The sequence below is a fragment of the Pantherophis guttatus genome, chromosome 18 (assembly GCF_059756535.1).
Source record: "Pantherophis guttatus breed Tessera chromosome 18, ASM5975653v1, whole genome shotgun sequence".
Lineage (NCBI taxonomy): Eukaryota > Metazoa > Chordata > Lepidosauria > Squamata > Colubridae > Pantherophis > Pantherophis guttatus.
Genome location: NC_142080.1, coordinates 10,161,349 through 10,184,432, shown reverse-complemented (window position 1 = coordinate 10,184,432; position 23,084 = coordinate 10,161,349). Strand labels below are relative to the sequence as shown.

The 23,084-nt window shown below is 42.0% G+C and overlaps 1 protein-coding gene and 8 long non-coding RNA genes across 10 annotated transcripts in view; all 9 read right to left on the bottom strand.

The window, feature by feature from the left end:
* Nucleotides 1–1,269: 1,269 nt before the first annotated feature.
* Nucleotides 1,270–5,680, bottom strand: LOC117657675 (uncharacterized). The gene is made up of 4 exons (XR_015730413.1): nt 3,190–5,680; nt 2,942–3,073; nt 2,781–2,852; nt 1,270–2,428 (listed from the first exon to the last, which is right to left on the bottom strand). It is a non-coding gene; the product is annotated as an uncharacterized LOC117657675 (long non-coding RNA).
* A 1,512-nt stretch (nt 5,681–7,192) lies between these two features.
* Nucleotides 7,193–7,426, bottom strand: LOC148111549 (uncharacterized). Its single transcript, XR_015730414.1, has 2 exons — nt 7,366–7,426; nt 7,193–7,255 (listed from the first exon to the last, which is right to left on the bottom strand). It is a non-coding gene; the product is annotated as an uncharacterized LOC148111549 (long non-coding RNA).
* Nucleotides 7,427–8,391: 965 nt separating this feature from the next.
* Nucleotides 8,392–8,639, bottom strand: LOC148111548 (uncharacterized). The gene is made up of 2 exons (XR_015730419.1): nt 8,578–8,639; nt 8,392–8,467 (listed from the first exon to the last, which is right to left on the bottom strand). It is a non-coding gene; the product is annotated as an uncharacterized LOC148111548 (long non-coding RNA).
* Nucleotides 8,640–8,832: 193 nt separating this feature from the next.
* LOC148111547 (uncharacterized) lies at nt 8,833–9,228 on the bottom strand. The gene is made up of 2 exons (XR_015730418.1): nt 9,195–9,228; nt 8,833–8,973 (listed from the first exon to the last, which is right to left on the bottom strand). It is a non-coding gene; the product is annotated as an uncharacterized LOC148111547 (long non-coding RNA).
* A 57-nt stretch (nt 9,229–9,285) lies between these two features.
* On the bottom strand, nt 9,286–9,749 carry LOC132709284 (uncharacterized). The gene is made up of 2 exons (XR_009620311.2): nt 9,636–9,749; nt 9,286–9,414 (listed from the first exon to the last, which is right to left on the bottom strand). It is a non-coding gene; the product is annotated as an uncharacterized LOC132709284 (long non-coding RNA).
* A 644-nt stretch (nt 9,750–10,393) lies between these two features.
* LOC148111546 (uncharacterized) lies at nt 10,394–10,731 on the bottom strand. The gene is made up of 2 exons (XR_015730415.1): nt 10,671–10,731; nt 10,394–10,450 (listed from the first exon to the last, which is right to left on the bottom strand). It is a non-coding gene; the product is annotated as an uncharacterized LOC148111546 (long non-coding RNA).
* A 523-nt stretch (nt 10,732–11,254) lies between these two features.
* LOC148111545 (uncharacterized) lies at nt 11,255–11,581 on the bottom strand. The gene is made up of 2 exons (XR_015730417.1): nt 11,507–11,581; nt 11,255–11,396 (listed from the first exon to the last, which is right to left on the bottom strand). It is a non-coding gene; the product is annotated as an uncharacterized LOC148111545 (long non-coding RNA).
* A 334-nt stretch (nt 11,582–11,915) lies between these two features.
* LOC148111544 (uncharacterized) lies at nt 11,916–12,166 on the bottom strand. Its single transcript, XR_015730416.1, has 2 exons — nt 12,101–12,166; nt 11,916–11,990 (listed from the first exon to the last, which is right to left on the bottom strand). It is a non-coding gene; the product is annotated as an uncharacterized LOC148111544 (long non-coding RNA).
* Nucleotides 12,167–20,776: 8,610 nt separating this feature from the next.
* The window catches only part of ANKRD35 (ankyrin repeat domain 35), a 46,189-nt gene continuing 43,881 nt past the window's right edge, over nt 20,777–23,084 (bottom strand). For both annotated transcript variants that reach the window (XM_087881254.1, XM_060682571.2), the window contains exons 13-14: nt 22,311–22,384; nt 20,777–21,256 (exon numbers count right to left, since the gene is read on the bottom strand). In XM_087881254.1, coding sequence (XP_087737380.1) covers nt 22,328–22,384 — 57 coding nt within the window. In that variant the 3' untranslated portion in view covers nt 20,777–21,256; nt 22,311–22,327. The remainder of the gene's footprint in view (nt 21,257–22,310; nt 22,385–23,084) is intronic.

The following is a 23,084-nucleotide window of genomic DNA, read 5'->3' as shown; positions in this document are numbered from 1 at the left end:
GGACCAGCTGGAGCCTCCAGGTGCTCCTCAAGGGGAGCCCCATGTAGAGATGCCTTTGTATTGTCTTTTTTTTTTTGTTTTAATTCTATGCTAAGCCACCCAGAGTTGCTGTAGCAATGAGATGGACACCATTACAATTCAATTAATGAATAAAAGGGATTCATGGGAGTTGGGAGGGGTGGGCTTCTTTGGGGGCTTCTAATGTGGGGCAAACACGTTTTTGTGGTAGTTTGGGGTCCATTGGTGAACAAAAGCAGGCAGGATGGACGTACCATAGATCGGGAATGGGACTAAGAAATCATGAGTGGTCCTCAGTTAATGAAAAAACTGGTCATTAATCAATGAAGAACCTACGGTATGACTGGTGGGTAATATATCAATGAAACTACACCCCTCATTAATTAAAACATGAGGGGTTAATAAGTAAGTAAATACAACTGGTCATTGATTAATTAATCAAGTAATTATGAGAGGTCACAATGAAGAAATTATGACTGATCTGGTCATTCATTGCTGAAGGAAGCTCCAACAATGAACAAAAATGATGAACAGTCACTAATGAACAAACTCCAACTAATTAATTAAGACACGAGTAGTAATAATTTGGTCATTGTTTAATTAATGAAGCAGTTATGACTGGTCGTTCATTAATGAAGACACTATGAGTGGCCACTAATTATTGAAGAAGCTACGAGTGGTGATAAATTAATTGAGAAATTATGTGACCTTCATGTGACTTTGATTCTATCCCTCTGTTAATGCAGCCTAGGATTGCATTGGCATTTTTGGCTGCTGCTGCACATTGTTAGCTCATATTTAAGCGATTGTCCACCAGGATTCAATTAATTACAACTGGTGGTTAATTAATTAAGACAGGTCTCCCCTCGTTCTCCTTCAGGAGGCCCAGACAGGCTCTCCAGAAGAGAGGGACCACTTGCCCAAGTACCTCATCTCGGCCCAGCCCGAATTTGGATCCACCAACCCTGCCCTCCAGGTGTACGGCTACCAGCTGGCCTGCAGGGAGCATGAGCTGGAGCATTTCCTTAGCAAAGGAGGAGAAGGCAGGGAAGGAGAGGGACCCCCTGAATCTGAAGAAGTGGAGCTCGGACAAGCTGCGCCTCACCGTCTATGAAATGGCTGACAGAGAGCAGCCGGATCAGGCCCGGGGCAGAGGACGCAAGAGGAAACTCAAGTAGAGAAGGGGGCACTGTGAAACTTTGAGGTGTGCCCAGTGGGCAGCCGGAATGAAGGGAGCTCAGGAGTCACTGAGTATCATGATTTGTCTTGAGACATTTATTGGGAATAAATTATGAATGAAATCGAGACAAATCCAGATAAGACTTCTTCTGTGGGCCAGTCAGGTCATCGCGAAGCTGGGTGAGGTGCCAGGCGTTGGGACTGGTGACAGAGATGCCCTCATTGGGCTGTCCTCTGTTCAGACGGTCTCCTAGATGCTCATGGTCCATTCCGTTTTTTAAATTTTATTTTGATGAGTCTGACGGGGAAAGTCAGCTGCCTGCAGCTACCTGGAGTCAGGGAGCTCTACATCTGTGTTTCTCCAACGTGGAGACTTTGAGATGTGGGGACTTCAACTACCAGAATTCCCAGCCAGCACGCCCAGATTAGTTCAGTCTGGATTCATGGGTTGTTGGTTGACACAGCAGAGGACTTGTGGCTCATTCAGCAATCGCCCGGTGAAATGGGTCCCTCTTCAGTCGTGGACTTCAGATCAGGCAACGAGGGACTGTCAGACCTGTCCCAGTCTGATCTCCCAGGGAAGTAAAACCCTCGACTCCATTTGGTTGAAGCGAAAAGGCACTTTTACTAACAGATGCTCACTGCAGGACAGTCAGGTGGAATCTGAAGTTCCAGCCCATCAATTCAGCACTAACTCCTTGGTTTCCCCAGCCCTCCCCCCATAGTCCATCCAAGGGCAGCCAATCCAGCACCGCTGAGATTATTTTGGGAAGCGCTGAGATGTTTAAGTTGGTGAAATTCCATTCTCAGGAGAGGTGGCCTTGAAGATGCCTGCATAGACTGGATTCCAAACCGCTCTGTTCTTCCTCAGCTGTCAATTCCCCCTCCCCAATTTCCCCTCACGAAGACACACAGCTTGATTGCCCATTGGTTCCCCCTCCCTTTCCCAGGTTGATGCCAGACTGCCAGCGAGGCGCCAAGCTGAAGGTGGTGGATCTGACAGGACATTGGTCTGCGTGGGGGCCGAGAGGGCCTCTGTCCAGCCTCATCGTGGTCTTAGCCAGGATGTATTGCACCGAGGGGTGGGGTGATCCCTTCCATCTTCGTCATGCATTGCTCTTTTTTTCTTCTGTTCCATCAGGTTCAATTCTCGGAGACTGTCTGAACAAGTCTGGTCTCTATTCTTGGAGAGGTTTTGGAGAAGTGGTTTTCCATTGCTTCCTTCCTAGGGCTGAGAAAGAATGATTGGCATAAGGTCACTGAGATGGCCTTCTACCACAGGGAGGGAGGGAGGAAGGAAGGTTGGGTGGAAAGAAGGAAAAAAGCAAGGAGAAAGAGGAAGGGAAAGAAGGAAGGAGAAAGGAAGGAGAAAGAGGGAGGGAAGGAAGGAAGGAGAAAGGAAAGGAAGGAAAGGGGAGAGAGGGAGGGGAAGGAACAGAAAGAGGGAGGGAGGGAGGGAAGGAAGGAAGGAAGGAGGGAAAGAAGGAAGGAGGGAAAGAAAGAGATGGGAATGGGAAGGGAGGGAGGGAGGGAGGAAAGAAGGAAGGGCAGGCTTTGGTGCCCATTGGAGGACTAGAACTCACCATCTCCTGGGGATTGGCCCAAAGTGACACAGCCGCCTCTCTTGAGTATTCCAGGAGCAGAACTCACCATGCCTATTGCAGGAAGAAAAGACACCATTTCTTGGTTATTGGTCCAAAGTTACTAAGTCGGCCGTTGTGAGAATTGAAGGATTAGAACTCACCGTCCATTCCTGGTCAAAAGTCATTCTGATGCCTGTCATTCATATTGCAGGACTACAACTCACCCCCAAAGTCATCCAATTGCCTGTCGTGTGTCTTGCAAGACTAGAAATCACTGTCTCCTAGTTATAGTCCTGAAGTCATGAAAATGGCTGTTTTAGTATAAGGTTCCACAAATACTCACCATCCCTGTATTATTACCCAAAGTCACTAAAGCACCAGTCGTGTGCATTGCCGGATTAGAATTTACCTTTCCAATTACAGTATGAGAAGTTACCGCCTTCTGCTTCTGGGCCCAAAGTCACGGTGCTGAAACTCATTCTAAAGCAGGGGTCTCAAACTCAGGGCCAGTGGGCTGGATCCTGCTAGCTGACAGGGTGACGGATGACCTAATTAATTCATGGCCCTCGAGCCAAGTTTCAAAAGAAATGAAGTTAATTATTAGGAGTAACATGTCGGCACATACCCAAGTGGAGTCAGCTCTGCCCCACGTAATTTGCATCCAACTATGACCCTATAACCTGCCTCCTCCCAGGGTATGTCATAAATCACATTCTCCGAGGGAGCACTATTCAAAGGGAAGCTCCACAACTGCTCACCATCTCCTGAGTTTTCCTCCAAAATAATAAAGGTTCCATTCCTGTATAAAGGGAAACGCTGCAAATACTCACCATCACAAACCTGGCTGTCCTGTGTCATAATCCTAAATTATTCACTTTTTCCTCTTATTCCTGCAAAGGGAAGAACCTGGATAATCTTTATAATATTCAAAAATACTCACCATCACAAACCTGGCTGTCCTGTGTCATAATCCTTATTTATCCACTTTTTCCTTCTTATTCCTGCAAAGGGAAGAACCTGGCTCATCTATATAATATTAAAAAATACTCACCATCACAAACCTGGCTGTCCTGTGTCATAATCCTTATTTATCCACTTTTTCCTTCTTATTCCTGTAAAGGGAAGAACTTGGCTCATCTACATAATATTAAAAAATACTCACCATCACAAACCTGGCTGTCCTGTGTCATAATCTTTATTTATCCACTTTTTCCTCTTATTCCTGCAAAGGGAAGAACCTGGCTCATCTATATAATATTAAAAAATACTCACCATCACAAACCTGGCTGTCCTCTGTCATAATCCTTAATTATCCACTTTTTCCTCTTATTCCTGCAAAGGGAAGAACCTGGCTCATCTATATAATATTAAAAAATACTCACCATCACAAACCTGGCTGTCCTGTGTCATAATCCTTAATTATCCACTTTTTCCTCTTATTCCTGCAAAGGGAAGAACCTGGCTCATCTATATAATATTAAAAAATACTCACCATCACAAACCTGGCTGTCGTCTGTCATAATCCTTAATTATCCACTTTTTCCTCTTATTCCTGCAAAGGGAAGAACCTGGCTCATCTATATAATATTAAAAAATACTCACCATCACAAACCTGGCTGTCCTGTGTCATAATCCTTAATTATCCACTTTTTCCTCTTATTCCTGCAAAGGGAAGAACCTGGCTCATCTATATAATATTAAAAAATACTCACCATCACAAACCTGGCTGTCCTCTGTCATAATCCTTAATTATCCACTTTTTCCTCTTATTCCTGCAAAGGGAAGAACCTGGCTCATCTATATAATATTAAAAAATACTCACCATCACAAACCTGGCTGTCGTCTGTCATAATCCTTAATTATCCACTTTTTCCTCTTATTCCTGCAAAGGGAAGAACCTGGCTCATCTATATAATATTAAAAAATACTCACCATCACAAACCTGGCTGTCCTCTGTCATAATCCTTAATTATCCACTTTTTCCTCTTATTCCTGCAAAGGGAAGAACCTGGCTCATCTATATAATATTAAAAAATACTCACCATCACAAACCTGGCTGTCCTCTGTCATAATCCTTAATTATCCACTTTTTCCTCTTATTCCTGCAAAGGGAAGAACCTGGCTCATCTATATAATATTAAAAAATACTCACCATCACAAACCTGGCTGTCGTCTGTCATAATCCTTAATTATCCACTTTTTCCTCTTATTCCTGCAAAGGGAAGAACCTGGCTCATCTATATAATATTAAAAAATACTCACCATCACAAACCTGGCTGTCCTGTGTCATAATCCTTAATTATCCACTTTTTCCTCTTATTCCTGCAAAGGGAAGAACCTGGCTCATCTATATAATATTAAAAAATACTCACCATCACAAACCTGGCTGTCCTCTGTCATAATCCTTAATTATCCACTTTTTCCTCTTATTCCTGCAAAGGGAAGAACCTGGCTCATCTATATAATATTAAAAAATACTCACCATCACAAACCTGGCTGTCGTCTGTCATAATCCTTAATTATCCACTTTTTCCTCTTATTCCTGCAAAGGGAAGAACCTGGCTCATCTATATAATATTAAAAAATACTCACCATCACAAACCTGGCTGTCCTGTGTCATAATCCTTAATTATCCACTTTTTCCTTCTTATTCCTGCAAAGGGAAGAACCTGGCTCATCTATATAATATTAAAAAATACTCACCATCACAAACCTGGCTGTCCTCTGTCATAATCCTTAATTATCCACTTTTTCCTCTTATTCCTGCAAAGGGAAGAACCTGGCTCATCTATATAATATTAAAAAATACTCACCATCACAAACCTGGCTGTCCTGTGTCATAATCCTTAATTATCCACTTTTTCCTCTTATTCCTGCAAAGGGAAGAACCTGGCTCATCTATATAATATTAAAAAATACTCACCATCACAAACCTGGCTGTCCTGTGTCATAATCCTTAATTATCCACTTTTTCCTCTTATTCCTGCAAAGGGAAGAACCTGGCTCATCTATATAATATTAAAAAATACTCACCATCACAAACCTGGCTGTCCTCTGTCATAATCCTTAATTATCCACTTTTTCCTCTTATTCCTGCAAAGGGAAGAACCTGGCTCATCTATATAATATTAAAAAATACTCACCATCACAAACCTGGCTGTCCTCTGTCATAATCCTTAATTATCCACTTTTTCCTCTTATTCCTGCAAAGGGAAGAACCTGGCTCATCTATATAATATTAAAAAATACTCACCATCACAAACCTGGCTGTCCTCTGTCATAATCCTTAATTATCCACTTTTTCCTTCTTATTCCTGCAAAGGGAAGAACCTGGCTCATCTATATAATATTAAAAAATACTCACCATCACAAACCTGGCTGTCCTGTGTCATAATCCTTAATTATCCACTTTTTCCTTCTTATTCCTGCAAAGGGAAGAACCTGGCTCATCTATATAATATTAAAAAATACTCACCATCACACACCTGGCTGTCCTGTGTCATAATCCTTAATTATCCACTTTTTCCTCTTATTCCTGCAAAGGGAAGAACCTGGATAATCTTTATAATATTAAAAAATACTCACCATCACAAACCTGGCTGTCCTCTGTCATAATCCTTAATTATCCACTTTTTCCTCTTATTCCTGCAAAGGGAAGAACCTGGCTCATCTATATAATATTAAAAAATACTCACCATGACAAACCTGGCTGTCCTGTGTCATAATCCTTAATTATCCACTTTTTCCTCTTATTCCTGCAAAGGGAAGAACCTGGCTCATCTATATAATGTTAAAAAATACTCACCATGACAAACCTGGCTGTCCTCTGTCATAATCCTTAATTATCCACTTTTTCCTCTTATTCCTGCAAAGGGAAGAACCTGGCTCATCTATATAATATTAAAAAATACTCACCATGACAAACCTGGCTGTCCTGTGTCATAATCCTTAATTATCCACTTTTTCCTCTTATTCCTGCAAAGGGAAGAACCTGGCTCATCTATATAATATTAAAAAATACTCACCATCACAAACCTGGCTGTCCTCTGTCATAATCCTTAATTATCCACTTTTTCCTCTTATTCCTGCAAAGGGAAGAACCTGGCTCATCTTTATAATATTAAAAAATACTCACCATCACAAACCTGGCTGTCCTGTGTCATAATCCTTAATTATCCACTTTTTCCTCTTATTCCTGCAAAGGGAAGAACCTGGCTCATCTATATAATATTAAAAAATACTCACCATCACAAACCTGGCTGTCCTGTGTCATAATCCTTAATTATCCACTTTTTCCTCTTATTCCTGCAAAGGGAAGAACCTGGATAATCTTTATAATATTAAAAAATACTCACCATCACAAACCTGGCTGTCCTGTGTCATAATCCTTAATTATCCACTTTTTCCTCTTATTCCTGCAAAGGGAAGAACCTGGCTCATCTATATAATATTAAAAAATACTCACCATCACAAACCTGGCTGTCCTGTGTCATAATCCTTAATTATCCACTTTTTCCTCTTATTCCTGCAAAGGGAAGAACCTGGATAATCTTTATAATATTAAAAAATACTCACCATCACAAACCTGGCTGTCCTCTGTCATAATCCTTAATTATCCACTTTTTCCTCTTATTCCTGCAAAGGGAAGAACCTGGCTCATCTATATAATATTAAAAAATACTCACCATCACACACCTGGCTGTCCTGTGTCATAATCCTTAATTATCCACTTTTTCCTCTTATTCCTGCAAAGGGAAGAACCTGGATAATCTTTATAATATTAAAAAATACTCACCATCACAAACCTGGCTGTCCTGTGTCATAATCCTTAATTATCCACTTTTTCCTCTTATTCCTGCAAAGGGAAGAACCTGGATAATCTTTATAATATTAAAAAATACTCACCATCACACACCTGGCTGTCCTGTGTCATAATCCTTAATTATCCACTTTTTCCTCTTATTCCTGCAAAGGGAAGAACCTGGATAATCTTTATAATATTCAAAAATACTCACCATCACACACCTGGCTGTCCTGTGTCATAATCCTTAATTATCCACTTTTTCCTCTTATTCCTGCAAAGGGAAGAACCTGGATAATCTTTATAATATTAAAAAATACTCACCATCACAAACCTGGCTGTCCTCTGTCATAATCCTTAATTATCCACTTTTTCCTCTTATTCCTGCAAAGGGAAGAACCTGGCTCATCTATATAATATTAAAAAATACTCACCATGACAAACCTGGCTGTCCTGTGTCATAATCCTTATTTATCCACTTTTTCCTTCTTATTCCTGCAAAGGGAAGAACCTGGCTCATCTATATAATATTAAAAAATACTCACCATGACAAACCTGGCTGTCCTGTGTCATAATCCTTAATTATCCACTTTTTCTTCTTATTCCTGCAAAGGGAAGAACCTGGCTAATCTATATAATATTAAAAAATACTCACCATGACAAACCTGGCTGTCCTGTGTCATAATCCTTAATTATCCACTTTTTCCTCTTATTCCTGCAAAGGGAAGAACCTGGCTCATCTATATAATATTAAAAAATACTCACCATGACAAACCTGGCTGTCCTGTGTCATAATCCTTATTTATCCACTTTTTCCTTCTTATTCCTGCAAAGGGAAGAACCTGGCTCATCTATATAATATTAAAAAATACTCACCATGACAAACCTGGCTGTCCTGTGTCATAATCCTTAATTATCCACTTTTTCTTCTTATTCCTGCAAAGGGAAGAACCTGGCTAATCTATATAATGTTAAAAAATACTCACCATGACAAACCTGGCTGTCCTGTGTCATAATCCTTAATTATCCACTTTTTCCTCTTATTCCTGCAAAGGGAAGAACCTGGCTCATCTACATAATATTAAAAAATACTCACCATCACAAACCTGGCTGTCCTCTGTCATAATCCTTAATTATCCACTTTTTCCTCTTATTCCTGCAAAGGGAAGAACCTGGCTCATCTACATAATATTAAAAAATACTCACCATCACAAACCTGGCTGTCCTGTGTCATAATCTTTATTTATCCACTTTTTCCTCTTATTCCTGCAAAGGGAAGAACCTGGATAATCTTTATAATATTAAAAAATACTCACCATCACAAACCTGGCTGTCCTCTGTCATAATCCTTAATTATCCACTTTTTCCTCTTATTCCTGCAAAGGGAAGAACCTGGCTCATCTATATAATATTAAAAAATACTCACCATCACAAACCTGGCTGTCCTCTGTCATAATCCTTAATTATCCACTTTTTCCTTCTTATTCCTGCAAAGGGAAGAACCTGGCTCATCTATATAATATTAAAAAATACTCACCATCACAAACCTGGCTGTCCTGTGTCATAATCCTTAATTATCCACTTTTTCCTCTTATTCCTGCAAAGGGAAGAACCTGGATAATCTTTATAATATTAAAAAATACTCACCATCACACACCTGGCTGTCCTGTGTCATAATCCTTAATTATCCACTTTTCCTTCTTATTCCTGCAAAGGGAAGAACCTGGCTCATCTATATAATATTAAAAAATACTCACCATCACAAACCTGGCTGTCCTCTGTCATAATCCTTAATTATCCACTTTTTCCTCTTATTCCTGCAAAGGGAAGAACCTGGCTCATCTATATAATATTAAAAAATACTCACCATCACAAACCTGGCTGTCCTCTGTCATAATCCTTAATTATCCACTTTTTCCTTCTTATTCCTGCAAAGGGAAGAACCTGGCTCATCTATATAATATTAAAAAATACTCACCATCACAAACCTGGCTGTCCTGTGTCATAATCCTTAATTATCCACTTTTTCCTCTTATTCCTGCAAAGGGAAGAACCTGGATAATCTTTATAATATTAAAAAATACTCACCATCACACACCTGGCTGTCCTGTGTCATAATCCTTAATTATCCACTTTTTCCTCTTATTCCTGCAAAGGGAAGAACCTGGATAATCTTTATAATATTAAAAAATACTCACCATCACAAACCTGGCTGTCCTCTGTCATAATCCTTAATTATCCACTTTTCCTTCTTATTCCTGCAAAGGGAAGAACCTGGCTCATCTTTATAATATTAAAAAATACTCACCATCACACACCTGGCTGTCCTGTGTCATAATCCTTAATTATCCACTTTTTCCTCTTATTCCTGCAAAGGGAAGAACCTGGATAATCTTTATAATATTAAAAAATACTCACCATCACACACCTGGCTGTCCTGTGTCATAATCCTTAATTATCCACTTTTTCCTCTTATTCCTGCAAAGGGAAGAACCTGGATAATCTTTATAATATTCAAAAATACTCACCATCACAAACCTGGCTGTCCTGTGTCATAATCCTTAATTATCCACTTTTTCCTCTTATTCCTGCAAAGGGAAGAACCTGGATAATCTTTATAATATTAAAAAATACTCACCATCACAAACCTGGCTGTCCTGTGTCATAATCCTTAATTATCCACTTTTTCCTCTTATTCCTGCAAAGGGAAGAACCTGGATAATCTTTATAATATTAAAAAATACTCACCATCACAAACCTGGCTGTCCTCTGTCATAATCCTTAATTATCCACTTTTTCCTTCTTATTCCTGCAAAGGGAAGAACCTGGCTCATCTATATAATATTAAAAAATACTCACCATCACAAACCTGGCTGTCCTGTGTCATAATCCTTAATTATCCACTTTTTCCTCTTATTCCTGCAAAGGGAAGAACCTGGATAATCTTTATAATATTAAAAAATACTCACCATCACACACCTGGCTGTCCTGTGTCATAATCCTTAATTATCCACTTTTTCCTCTTATTCCTGCAAAGGGAAGAACCTGGATAATCTTTATAATATTAAAAAATACTCACCATCACAAACCTGGCTGTCCTCTGTCATAATCCTTAATTATCCACTTTTTCCTCTTATTCCTGCAAAGGGAAGAACCTGGCTCATCTATATAATATTAAAAAATACTCACCATCACAAACCTGGCTGTCCTGTGTCATAATCCTTAATTATCCACTTTTTCCTCTTATTCCTGCAAAGGGAAGAACCTGGCTCATCTATATAATATTAAAAAATACTCACCATCACAAACCTGGCTGTCCTCTGTCATAATCCTTAATTATCCACTTTTTCCTCTTATTCCTGCAAAGGGAAGAACCTGGCTCATCTATATAATATTAAAAAATACTCACCATCACACACCTGGCTGTCCTGTGTCATAATCCTTAATTATCCACTTTTTCCTCTTATTCCTGCAAAGGGAAGAACCTGGCTCATCTATATAATATTAAAAAATACTCACCATCACACACCTGGCTGTCCTGTGTCATAATCCTTAATTATCCACTTTTTCCTCTTATTCCTGCAAAGGGAAGAACCTGGCTCATCTATATAATATTAAAAAATACTCACCATCACACACCTGGCTGTCCTGTGTCATAATCCTTAATTATCCACTTTTTCCTCTTATTCCTGCAAAGGGAAGAACCTGGATAATCTTTATAATATTAAAAAATACTCACCATCACAAACCTGGCTGTCCTCTGTCATAATCCTTAATTATCCACTTTTTCCTCTTATTCCTGCAAAGGGAAGAACCTGGCTCATCTATATAATATTAAAAAATACTCACCATCACACACCTGGCTGTCCTGTGTCATAATCCTTAATTATCCACTTTTTCCTCTTATTCCTGCAAAGGGAAGAACCTGGATAATCTTTATAATATTAAAAAATACTCACCATCACACACCTGGCTGTCCTGTGTCATAATCCTTAATTATCCACTTTTTCCTCTTATTCCTGCAAAGGGAAGAACCTGGATAATCTTTATAATATTAAAAAATACTCACCATCACAAACCTGGCTGTCCTGTGTCATAATCCTTAATTATCCACTTTTTCCTCTTATTCCTGCAAAGGGAAGAACCTGGCACATCTATATAATATTAAAAAATACTCACCATCACAAACCTGGCTGTCCTGTGTCATAATCCTTAATTATCCACTTTTCCTTCTTATTCCTGCAAAGGGAAGAACCTGGCTCATCTTTATAATATTAAAAAATACTCACCATCACAAACCTGGCTGTCCTCTGTCATAATCCTTAATTATCCACTTTTTCCTCTTATTCCTGCAAAGGGAAGAACCTGGCTCATCTATATAATATTAAAAAATACTCACCATGACAAACCTGGCTGTCCTGTGTCATAATCCTTAATTATCCACTTTTCCCCCTTATTCCTGCAAAGGGAAGAACCTGGCTCATCTATATAATATTCAAAAATACTCACCATCACAAACCTGGCTGTCCTGTGTCATAATCCTTAATTATCCACTTTTTCCTCTTATTCCTGCAAAGGGAAGAACCTGGATAATCTTTATAATATTAAAAAATACTCACCATCACAAACCTGGCTGTCCTGTGTCATAATCCTTAATTATCCACTTTTTCTTCTTATTCCTGCAAAGGGAAGAACCTGGCTAATCTTTATAATATTAAAAAATACTCACCATCACAAACCTGGCTGTCCTCTGTCATAATCCTTAATTATCCACTTTTCCCCCTTATTCCTGCAAAGGGAAGAACCTGGCTCATCTATATAATATTAAAAAATACTCACCATGACAAACCTGGCTGTCCTGTGTCATAATCCTTAATTATCCACTTTTTCCTCTTATTCCTGCAAAGGGAAGAACCTGGCTCATCTATATAATATTCAAAAATACTCACCATCACAAACCTGGCTGTCCTGTGTCATAATCCTTAATTATCCACTTTTTCTTCTTATTCCTGCAAAGGGAAGAACCTGGCTCATCTATATAATATTAAAAAATACTCACCATCACAAACCTGGCTGTCCTGTGTCATAATCCTTAATTATCCACTTTTTTCTCTTATTCCTGCAAAGGGAAGAACTTGGCTAATCTATATAACATTAAAAAATACTCACCATCACAAACCTGGCTGTCCTGTGTCATAATCCTTAATTATCCACTTTTTCCTCTTATTCCTGCAAAGGGAAGAACCTGGCTCATCTATATAATATTAAAAAATACTCACCATCACAAACCTGGCTGTCCTCTGTCATAATCCTTAATTATCCACTTTTTCTTCTTATTCCTGCAAAGGGAAGAACCTGGCTAATCTTTATAATATTAAAAAATACTCACCATCACAAACCTGGCTGTCCTCTGTCATAATCCTTAATTATCCACTTTTCCCCCTTATTCCTGCAAAGGGAAGAACTTGGCTAATCTATATAACATTAAAAAATACTCACCATCACAAACCTGGCTGTCCTGTGTCATAATCCTTAATTATCCACTTTTTCCTCTTATTCCTGCAAAGGGAAGAACCTGGCTCATCTATATAATATTAAAAAATACTCACCATCACAAACCTGGCTGTCCTGTGTCATAATCCTTAATTATCCACTTTTTCTTCTTATTCCTGCAAAGGGAAGAACCTGGCTAATCTTTATAATATTAAAAAATACTCACCATCACAAACCTGGCTGTCCTCTGTCATAATCCTTAATTATCCACTTTTCCCCCTTATTCCTGCAAAGGGAAGAACCTGGCTCATCTATATAATATTAAAAAATACTCACCATGACAAACCTGGCTGTCCTGTGTCATAATCCTTAATTATCCACTTTTTCCTCTTATTCCTGCAAAGGGAAGAACCTGGCTCATCTATATAATATTCAAAAATACTCACCATCACAAACCTGGCTGTCCTGTGTCATAATCCTTAATTATCCACTTTTTCTTCTTATTCCTGCAAAGGGAAGAACCTGGCTCATCTATATAATATTAAAAAATACTCACCATCACAAACCTGGCTGTCCTGTGTCATAATCCTTAATTATCCACTTTTTTCTCTTATTCCTGCAAAGGGAAGAACTTGGCTAATCTATATAACATTAAAAAATACTCACCATCACAAACCTGGCTGTCCTGTGTCATAATCCTTAATTATCCACTTTTTCCTCTTATTCCTGCAAAGGGAAGAACCTGGCTCATCTATATAATATTAAAAAATACTCACCATCACAAACCTGGCTGTCCTGTGTCATATTCCACCAATATTGACTGTCTCCTGATTATTGGCCCAAAGTCCCTGGGCGAACTGTCATCTGTAAAGCAGAACTCGAACTCATGCTGCCTATTGCTGGAGAAGGATTCCTCCTTTCCTGGCTTGTGGCCCAGGCACCCACCTGGCTCTCCTGCCTATTCCAGGACTAGAACTCCCAAATCCGGGGTTCCTAGCTCGCTGCCTTCATTTCTAAAGGAAATTGGCCCCCATTGAGGATGGGAGTGGATGCCAACCTCTCCCAACTGTCAGAGAACCTGAGCCCAGGTGGCACCTCCTGGCAACCTGCCTGCAAAGGGCGTGTCTGCCCACCCATTGGCTGTTGCTTAGTGACCTGTGGGGGGGGGTCATCTCTGATGTCACAGGGGAGGGAGGGGAGGGGGCAGGTGTGGATGTAACCAGGGATGGGTTCTAAAATTTTAAACTACTGGTTCTGTGGGTGTGGCTTATTTTGTGGGCGTGGCTTGATGGTCATGTGACAATGGGTGTGGCTTGATGGACATGTTATTGGGTAGGCGTGGTCAACTCAATGTCCCTCACGTCAAGGGGTTCCTCGCCTGGCCCCTCCCCTCCCAGCAGAAATATTTCAGTCCTAACGTCGCCTATAAAATAGCCATTCGTGGAAGACAACCTGCCTATTGTTCAAAAGAGCCATTAGTACAGGGGTCCCCAAACTTTTTAAGCAGGGGGCCAATTCACGGTCCCTCAAACTGTTGGGGGGCCGGATCAGCTGACTAGGTGGCCATGTGACTAGGTGGGCGTGGCTAGGTCATGTGACTGGGTGGGCCAATTTAACAGTCCATTGAACAATGCACACAAATTAAACTTTAATTTGTTTTGCTCCTGGGGGTGTTTTATTTGGTTTTGTTTGCACGTTGCTCTTTTGGTTGCCTTTTCTTTTTATTGGATCGTTTTTTTCAGTTGTTTAGGAGTCTCAGTTTCTTCTCAGCCCCAAGGAGCTTGAGAAATCTCTCTCTCTCTGTCTTTCTCTATCTCTTTGTCTCTCTCTCTCTTTCCTTCCCTCTCTTTTCTCTCTCTCTCTTTCTCTCTCCTCCCTTTCTCTCTCTTTCATTCTTTCTCTCTCCTCCCTCTTTCTTTCATTCTATTTCTCTTTCTCTCTCTCTCTTTCATTCTCTTTCTCTCTCCTCCCTTTCTTTTTCATTCTCTTTCTCTCTCCTCCCTCTTTCTCTTTCATTCTCTTTCTCTCTACCCCCCCTTTCTGTCCCTCTCTCTCTTATTCATTCTTTCTCTCTCCTCCCTTTCTTTCATTCTTTCTCTTTCTTTCTCTCTCTCTCTCCCCCTCTCTCTTTCTGTCCCTCTTTCTCTCTTTCTTTCTCTCTCTCCCTCTCTCTCTCTCTCGCCCCTCCCTTTATCTCTCTCTCCCCCTTTTTCTCTTTCATTCTTTCTCTGTTCTGTTTCTTTCTCTTTCTCTCTTTCTCTTTCCCTTTCCTTCTCTCTCCCTATTCTCTTTCTGTCTCTCTCTCTCTTTTCTCTCTCCCCCCTCTTTTTCTCTTTCATTCTTTCTCTCTCTCTCTTTCTCTTTCTCTCTCCCTCTCTTTCTCTTTCCCTCTCTCTTTCCTCCTCTCCCTCCCTCCCTCTTCTCTTTCTCGTCCAGGAAAAACAAGCGCAACGCAACGAAGAGAAAACGATGGAGGCCCGAGAACCGGACTGTCCCGAAGCTTCTGAGAACTGCCAGGTTTTCCAGGCCTTTGGGGACACAGGAGGGGGAGCTATGTGGATATTTGGGGTATCTGTGTTTAACAGGGCAGCCCCCCCATTTTTTTCCCTTCTTCTACCTCTCCTGGTGGAGATACAGAAGCCGCAGAAAGAAACCGTCAAAAATAGTGAGACACGATTCCTTTTCCTTGCACAAAGCCCATCTCCGGCCATTTTTGCCTCGGGGATCTGGGGAAGGTTATTTTGCATCCGTTTCTAGATATTTTTTTTACCCCCTCGGGTTCGTTCTCCTCCTTGCACAAAAAAATCCAGAAAGCCCTTGCCAAAAATTCATGCCGCAATATATATATTAAGAGCCTTGGTGGCACAGCAGACTAAAGCACTGTTAAGTAACACCAGCTGCCTGCAATGACTGCGAGTTCAAATCTCACCAGGCTCAAGGATGACTCAGCCTTCCGTCCTTCCGAGGTAGGTAAAATGAGGACCCGGATTGTGGGGGCAATAAGCTGACTTTGTATTTATTTATTTATTTATTTATTTATTAGATTTTTATACCGCCCCCTCTCCCGAAGGACTCGGGGCGGTGAACAGCCAAAGTTAAAAACATACAATATAAACAATTAAAAATACGTTTAAAACAGAATTAAATCTAAAATGGCTCCCCAATTTAAAATGCCTTACCCATACCCCTATAAAAAGACGAATTTAAAATTTAAAAATTTAAAATTTCCACATTTAAAAAGGGGGAAGATTTAGGCCAGGCCAGCTTGATAAAATAGAAAGGTCTTAAGCGCGCGGCGGAAGGTGCGCAGATCCGGGATCCTACGTATCTCCGGGGGGAGCTCGTTCCAAATCGTAGGTGCCCCCACAGAGAAGGCTCTCCCCCTAGGGGCCGACAGCCGACATTGTTTGGCCGACGGCACCCGGAGGAGCCCCTCTCTATGGGAGCGTACTGGCCGGTGGGAGGCTATTGGTGGTAGCAGGCGGTCCCGTAAATAACCAGGTCCTAAGCCATGGAGCGCTTTGAAGGTGATAACCAGAACCTTGAAGCGCACTCGGAAGACCACCGGGAGCCAGTGCAGCTCGCGCAGGAGAGGCGTTACATGGGAGCGCCATGTCGCTCCCATCACTACCCGTGCGGCCGCACTCTGCGCCAGTTGGAGCCTCCGAGTGCACCTCAAGGGGAGCCCCATGTAGAGAGCGTTACAATAGTCCAGACGAGAAGTAACGAGGGCATGAGTGACTGTGTGTAGGGAGTCCCGATCTAGATAGGGACGCAACTGGCGAATCAGGCGAACCTGATGAAAAATCCTCCCGGACACGGCCGTCACATGCTCTTCTAACGACAGCCGTGAATCCAGGAGGACACCCAAGTTGCGAGCCCTATCCGTGGGGGCCAATGATTCGCCCCCAATAGTCAGCGATGGCATTAGCTGACTATATCGGGACGTCGGAAACCACAGCCACTCGGTCTTGGATGGGTTGAGCCTGAGCCTGTTCCTCCCCATCCAGATCCGTACGGCCTCCAGGCACTGGGACATCACTTCAAGGGCATCGTTGGGGTGGTCCGGGGTGGAGATGTACAGCTGGGTGTCATCCGCGTACTGATGGTGCTTCACCCCAAAACCACGGATGATCTCGCCCAGCGGCTTTACATAAATGTTGAACAAAAGGGGCGAGAGGATCGATCCCTGCGGCACCCCACATATGAGGGGCCTCGGGGTCGACCTCTGCCCCCCTGTCAACACAGACTGCGACCGGTCGGAGAGAAAGGAGGAGAACCACCTTAGTACGGTGCCTCCCACCCCCAACTCTTCCAACCGGTGCAGCATGATACCATGGTCGATGGTATCAAAAGCCGCTGAGAGATCTAACAGGACCAGGACAGAGGAGCGGCCCGAAAGCCCTACTAAGCAGGTATATACAAAAGTATGAAGGCTATTGCTTAATGCACTGTAAGCCGCCCTGAGTCTCCGGAGAAGGGCGGCATATAAATCGAACCAATATATATATATATATATATATTTTCTACGTCCAGAGATTTCTTCCTGCCTCGCCTTTTTTTCCCAGGGGTGGAAAGCGCAGTCTAGGGTGGGGAAAAACAACTTTGCAAATGCAGAATCAGCTCTGCAAGGTGGGAATAGAATCCCAGGGCTGGAAGGGACCTCGGAGGTCATCTAGTCCAACCCCCTGCTCAGGCAGGAGACCCTGTACCATTCCAGACAAGTGCCTGTCCAATCTCTTCTTGAAAGCCTCCAGTGATGGGGCACTTACAACTTCTGGTGGCAAGCCGTGCCGCTGGTTAATTGTTCTCACTGTCAGGAAATTTCTCCTTGGTTCTAGGTTGCTTCTCTCCGTGATGAGTTTCCATCCGTTGCTTCCTGTCCTGCTTTCAAGTGCTTTGGAGAATAGGTGGGGAATACTCCTCTTCCTTGGGGCAGCCCCTCAAATATTGGAACCCTGCTATCATGTCTCCCCTAGTCCTTTTCATTAAAAGTATAGTATAGTATAGTATAGTATAGTATAGTATAGTATGGAATGGAATGGAATGGAATGGAATGGAATGGAATGGAATGGAATAGAATAGAATAGAATAGAATAGAATAGAATAGAATAGAATAGAATAGAATAGAATATAGAATTAGAATGAACAGGAATAGAATAGAATAATAAATATGGAATGGAATGGAATGGAATGGAATGGAATGGAATGGAATAGAATAGAATAGAATAGAATAGAATAGAATAGAATAGAATAGAATAGAATAGAATATAGAATTAGAATGAACAGGAATAGAATAGAATAATAAATATGGAATGGAATGGAATGGAATGGAATAGAATAGAATAGAATAGAATAGAATAGAATAGAATAGAATAGAATATAGAATTAGAATGAACAGGAATAGAATAGAATAATAAATATGGAATGGAATGGAATGGAATGGAATGGAATGGAATAGAATAGAATAGAATAGAATAGAATAGAATAGAATAGAATAGAATAGAATAGAATAGAATATAGAATTAGAATGAACAGGAATAGAATAGAATAATAAATATGGAATGGAACAGAACAGAACAGAACAGAACAGAATAGAATAGAATAACAGAATTGGAAGGGACTTTGGAGGTCTTCTAGTCCAACCCTCTGCTCAGGCAGAAAACCCTACACCACTTCAGACAAATGATTATCCAATCTCTTCTTAAAAACTTCCAGTGTTGGAGCATCCACAACTTCTGGAGGCAAGTCGTTCCACTGTTTAATTGTCCTCACTGTCAGGAAATTCCTCCTTAGTTCTAAGTTGCTTCTCTCCTTGATTAGTTCCCACCCATCGCTTCTTGTCCTGCCCTCGGGTGCTTTGGAGAACAGCTTGACTCCCTCTTCTTTGGGGCAGCCCCTGAGATACTGGAAGACTGCTATCATGTCTCCTCTAGTCCTTCTTTTCATCAAACTAGACATACCCAGTTCCTGCAACCGTTCTTCGTATGTTTTAGCCTCCAGTCCCCTGATCCTCTTGGTTGCTCTTCTCTGCACTTTTTCTAGAGTCTCCACATCTGTTTTATAGTGTGATGGCCAAAACTGGATGCAGGAGTCCAAGTGTGGCCTTACCAAGGCCTTATAAAGTGGTATTAACACTTCACGTGATCTTGATTCTACCCCTCTGGGCATTCCTTAACTTTGTTGGCTGCTGCTGCACACGGCTGGCTCATAGTTAAGTGATTGTTCGCTTGGATTCCAAGATCCAAACGATTTTCCAGTTTACCGTGAATTTTGGCAATTGGCAAGACTAAAACGGAATACGCAAGAGTCATCGAAGAAGACGCCCATCATTTATTTGTAAGGTTCTGCTTGTTCGTTTGTTTGTTTGAAAAAAAACCCCACATCCTGATAACTCAAACAAAGGTTTAACCACCTTTTGTAAAAATCAGACTAAAGCACCTTTGGGTCTCCCCCGAATATTTATATTTTCTTAGCAGTGTATATATTTCTTTGGCAAGGAATGGCCCGAAACAGGAATGGCAGTGCAAAAATTTCGGCCAGGGTTTCTCAACCGTGGGCCTCTGGAAAACGCGTGGACTTCCAATTCCCAGAATTCCCCAGCCAGCAAAGACCACACATCTGCCAGAGGCCACGGTTGAGAAACGCTGATCTAGAACAGTGATGGCGAACCTTTGGCACGCGTGCCACACGTGGCACATGGAGCCCTCTCTGCGGGCACGCGAGCCGTCGCCCAGCTCAGTACCACCCCATATGTGTGCATGCCTACCGCCAAGCAGCTGATTTTTGGGTCTCCGCTACGCATGCATGGGGGGGCGGAGCACATGCAGGAAATGCGTGTGCATGCCCGGGGGTTGCGCGTACATGCTGGGGGGCGGTGGCGCACCCCCTGCGGCCCATTTTGGGCCTAGCAGGCCTCCCTGCAGCCTCTTGGACCAAAAACGGGCCACAGAGGCTGCAGGGAAGCCTGCTAGGCCCAAAACGGGGCGGAGGGGTCATGCACGCATGCACGGGGGACAGGGCGCAGGGGGCCATGCACATTGCATTATGGGTACAGGCATGCACGCGTGCTGTTCCATGTGCATGCATGCACTTTCGGCACGCGACGACAAAAGCTGGGATGATCTAGATCATCCCAGCTCTTCGGGAACCTGCTTTTAGTTGCATGCATTGCAACAGCCCATCTTAAATCTCCGTGCCAAATTGCTGGTTGTAAAGTACAGGGTGATTTCCAAATTTTAATAATTACAGGATGAGAAATATTTGATGACTCCCAGCTCTGGTTCGTGGTTACTGCTGGCAACCGTCCAATGAAGAGCAAGTCCCTCGCAAGAATGGCTTACGCCTCAAAACCTCACGGCTGTTGTGGCCCCGCCCTCTGAGCCTGTCCCATCAGAGGAAGAAAGCTCCGAGCATGAGGAAGAGGAGTCAGCCAGGCCTCCCTCTCCAGGCCCCTCCCCTCTGGCACTGTCTCAGGTGCCGGCCGAGGGAGAGGAGATTAGCAGGGAGACAGGTGGCTCGGATGAGAGCGGAGGAGAAACATCATTCCTGGACGCACGCCTCCGAAGGCGTGATAAACGATTGCAGCAGCTCAGGAGGCGTGCTAGGGATTAGAACTGAGTCACTGGACCACACCCCAGAGACTATATAATAGAGGGTGGTGGCCAGTGATCCTTGTGACGAACAAAACTAACCTTGGATAGTCACTAAAGCCTCGTTCGGAACTGCTGGGAGGAATATTTATTGTTGTTGGACGTTTGGAAGCTGAGTATTTATCTTTCTGTTTTTCTGTGGAAATAAAAGCACTTGGCAGACGGCGTGTATATCGCTGCCAAGTTGGAGATAAAGAGCTGGGTGTGTTCCAAGTGCTTCCTTAACCCTCGGCTGGTTGTGTTTGTGTGTGTGTGTGGACGGGGACAGATCAACGGCAGGGAAGAGCCTTGTCCTTTTAGTTTTTCTCCCTTTCCCAACCCGGATCTCCATCTAAAGAGCGAGGCGGATGTCCAGAGACACCCGTGCAAATGGAGGTCCCATTTCGCATTTGGAATTCCAGCCACTGGCCAAAAAAGGCAGATGGTCTGGCGTGCTTTGCAAAGTTGCATCCTTCCTCCGTGGTTTTGGGCAACGGGCGATCCCCGAAATCGGAGCCGGCTCTTGGGAGGATTGGGAGCTGGTTTCTCGCCTGCAGGAAGAGAGGATGGAAAAATGGTTTTAGCGCCGTGAACATTTGGGGCTGTGAAATTAAAATCTGGAATGGAAAAAAAGGGATCGCAATTCCCTCTGATTCCCAAACGTGTGTTTGAAGGCAACTTGGATTTGTTTGGGAAAGTCCACGTTTCAGATGTCGTTGAATTGATCCTGCGGTTGAGACGCTGACTTTTTTTTTCTTTTTTTTTGTAATAATTTTTTATTTTATTTTTTTAACGTACAAAAATTCCAGTTTCAATTGACCAGTGTGTTGTCAGGGTACAAATCATTTTAGAAAGTAATAATCGAAGTATTCACAACAATAATCGTTGCATTAATATCAATTGTATTAATGTTAATAACTGTAATAATCATACTATTTATTTAACCAAGTTAACCTATCTTCCTTATATCATTGATCCTTTCACATATTTCCCTCTTTCTAGCTCCTGTTTTTGTCAGCTAGCCGTTGACAAAATAACTCCCAAGTCAAAAAATATTCATTCTTTTTTTTTCTTTAATTGTAAATGTTAGCTTATTCATTTCTGCACATTCTAATATTTTTCTAATCACTTCTTCATCTGTTGGTTTTCCATTGTTGTGCAAATACTCTTCTTGCTGCAGTCAATATATGTAAAATCAGATATACATTCCCTTTTGTTGGGAAAATACCCAACAAAAATGCCTCTGGTTTCAAGTCTATAAGTTGTTTTATCATTTTTTTCCAACCATGTATTTTTGTCCAGTATTTTTTTGCTTTTTGACATGTCCACCACATATGATAGTATGAACCGGGTATCTGGTGACATTTCCAGCCAGTCAGTTCTTAAATGGTTCTCCGACTGAGCCTGCGAAGCTGTCCCTGGAACTGCCTGCCACTTGAGAAAAAAACAGAAGTGTGGGAGACCCTTAAAAAAAACTGCTGGTGGTGAGTGAAATCTCGTTTATCAGGAGGGGAAGATTTAGGGATCAAATGAAATTCTGAATAATGGCGATCATAGATGTGACTTTTAGAAATATATATATATATATAAAAATAAGCTTCTCACACAGAGTTTTCCGGACTTCAGTCTGTCCTCAGGATCCGCAATAGCATGGCATGGACCTCTTCATCCATGTACCCCTGCATTGGAGAAAAAAATCCCCCCAATAATGTAGATTCTAGCATCACTGGCCCACGCAAGGATTTCCCTTCAAAGCAAACACTCATTCTTCAATTTCTTTGCCAGAAACAAATCTAAAAGTGGTAGTCCTTGATCTACGACCATAATTGGAAGCCGGGGTGGCGCAGTGGTGAGAATGCAGTATTGCAGGCTAATTCTGCCCACTGCCAGCAGTTCGATCCTGACCAGCTCAAGGTTGACTCGTCCTTCTGTCCTTCCGAGGTCGGTTAAATGAGGACCCAGATTGTTAGGGGCAAGAGGTTGACTCTGTAAACTGCTTAGAGAGGGCTGGAAAGCTGTATATGAATCTAAGAGCTATTGCTATGGCTATTCTATTCTATTCTATTTTTTCTGTTCTATTTTCTATTCTATTCTATTCTGAATTCTATTCTATTCTATTCTCTATTCATTCTATTCTATTCTCTATTCTATTCTATTTTATTCTATAGAGAAAGGGGCGAGGGGGAGAGAGAAAGGGGGAGAAAGGGAGCAGGCAGATAGATAGGGAGAGGAGACAAAGAGAAAGAGAGAAGGAGAGAGGAGGAAAAGAGGGAGGAGGAGAGAGGGAGAGAAAGGGAGAGTGAGGGAAAGGAGAGATGGGGAGAGAGAGAAAGAGACAGAGGGAGAGAAGAAGACATGGGGAGAGAGAGAGAGAAGAAG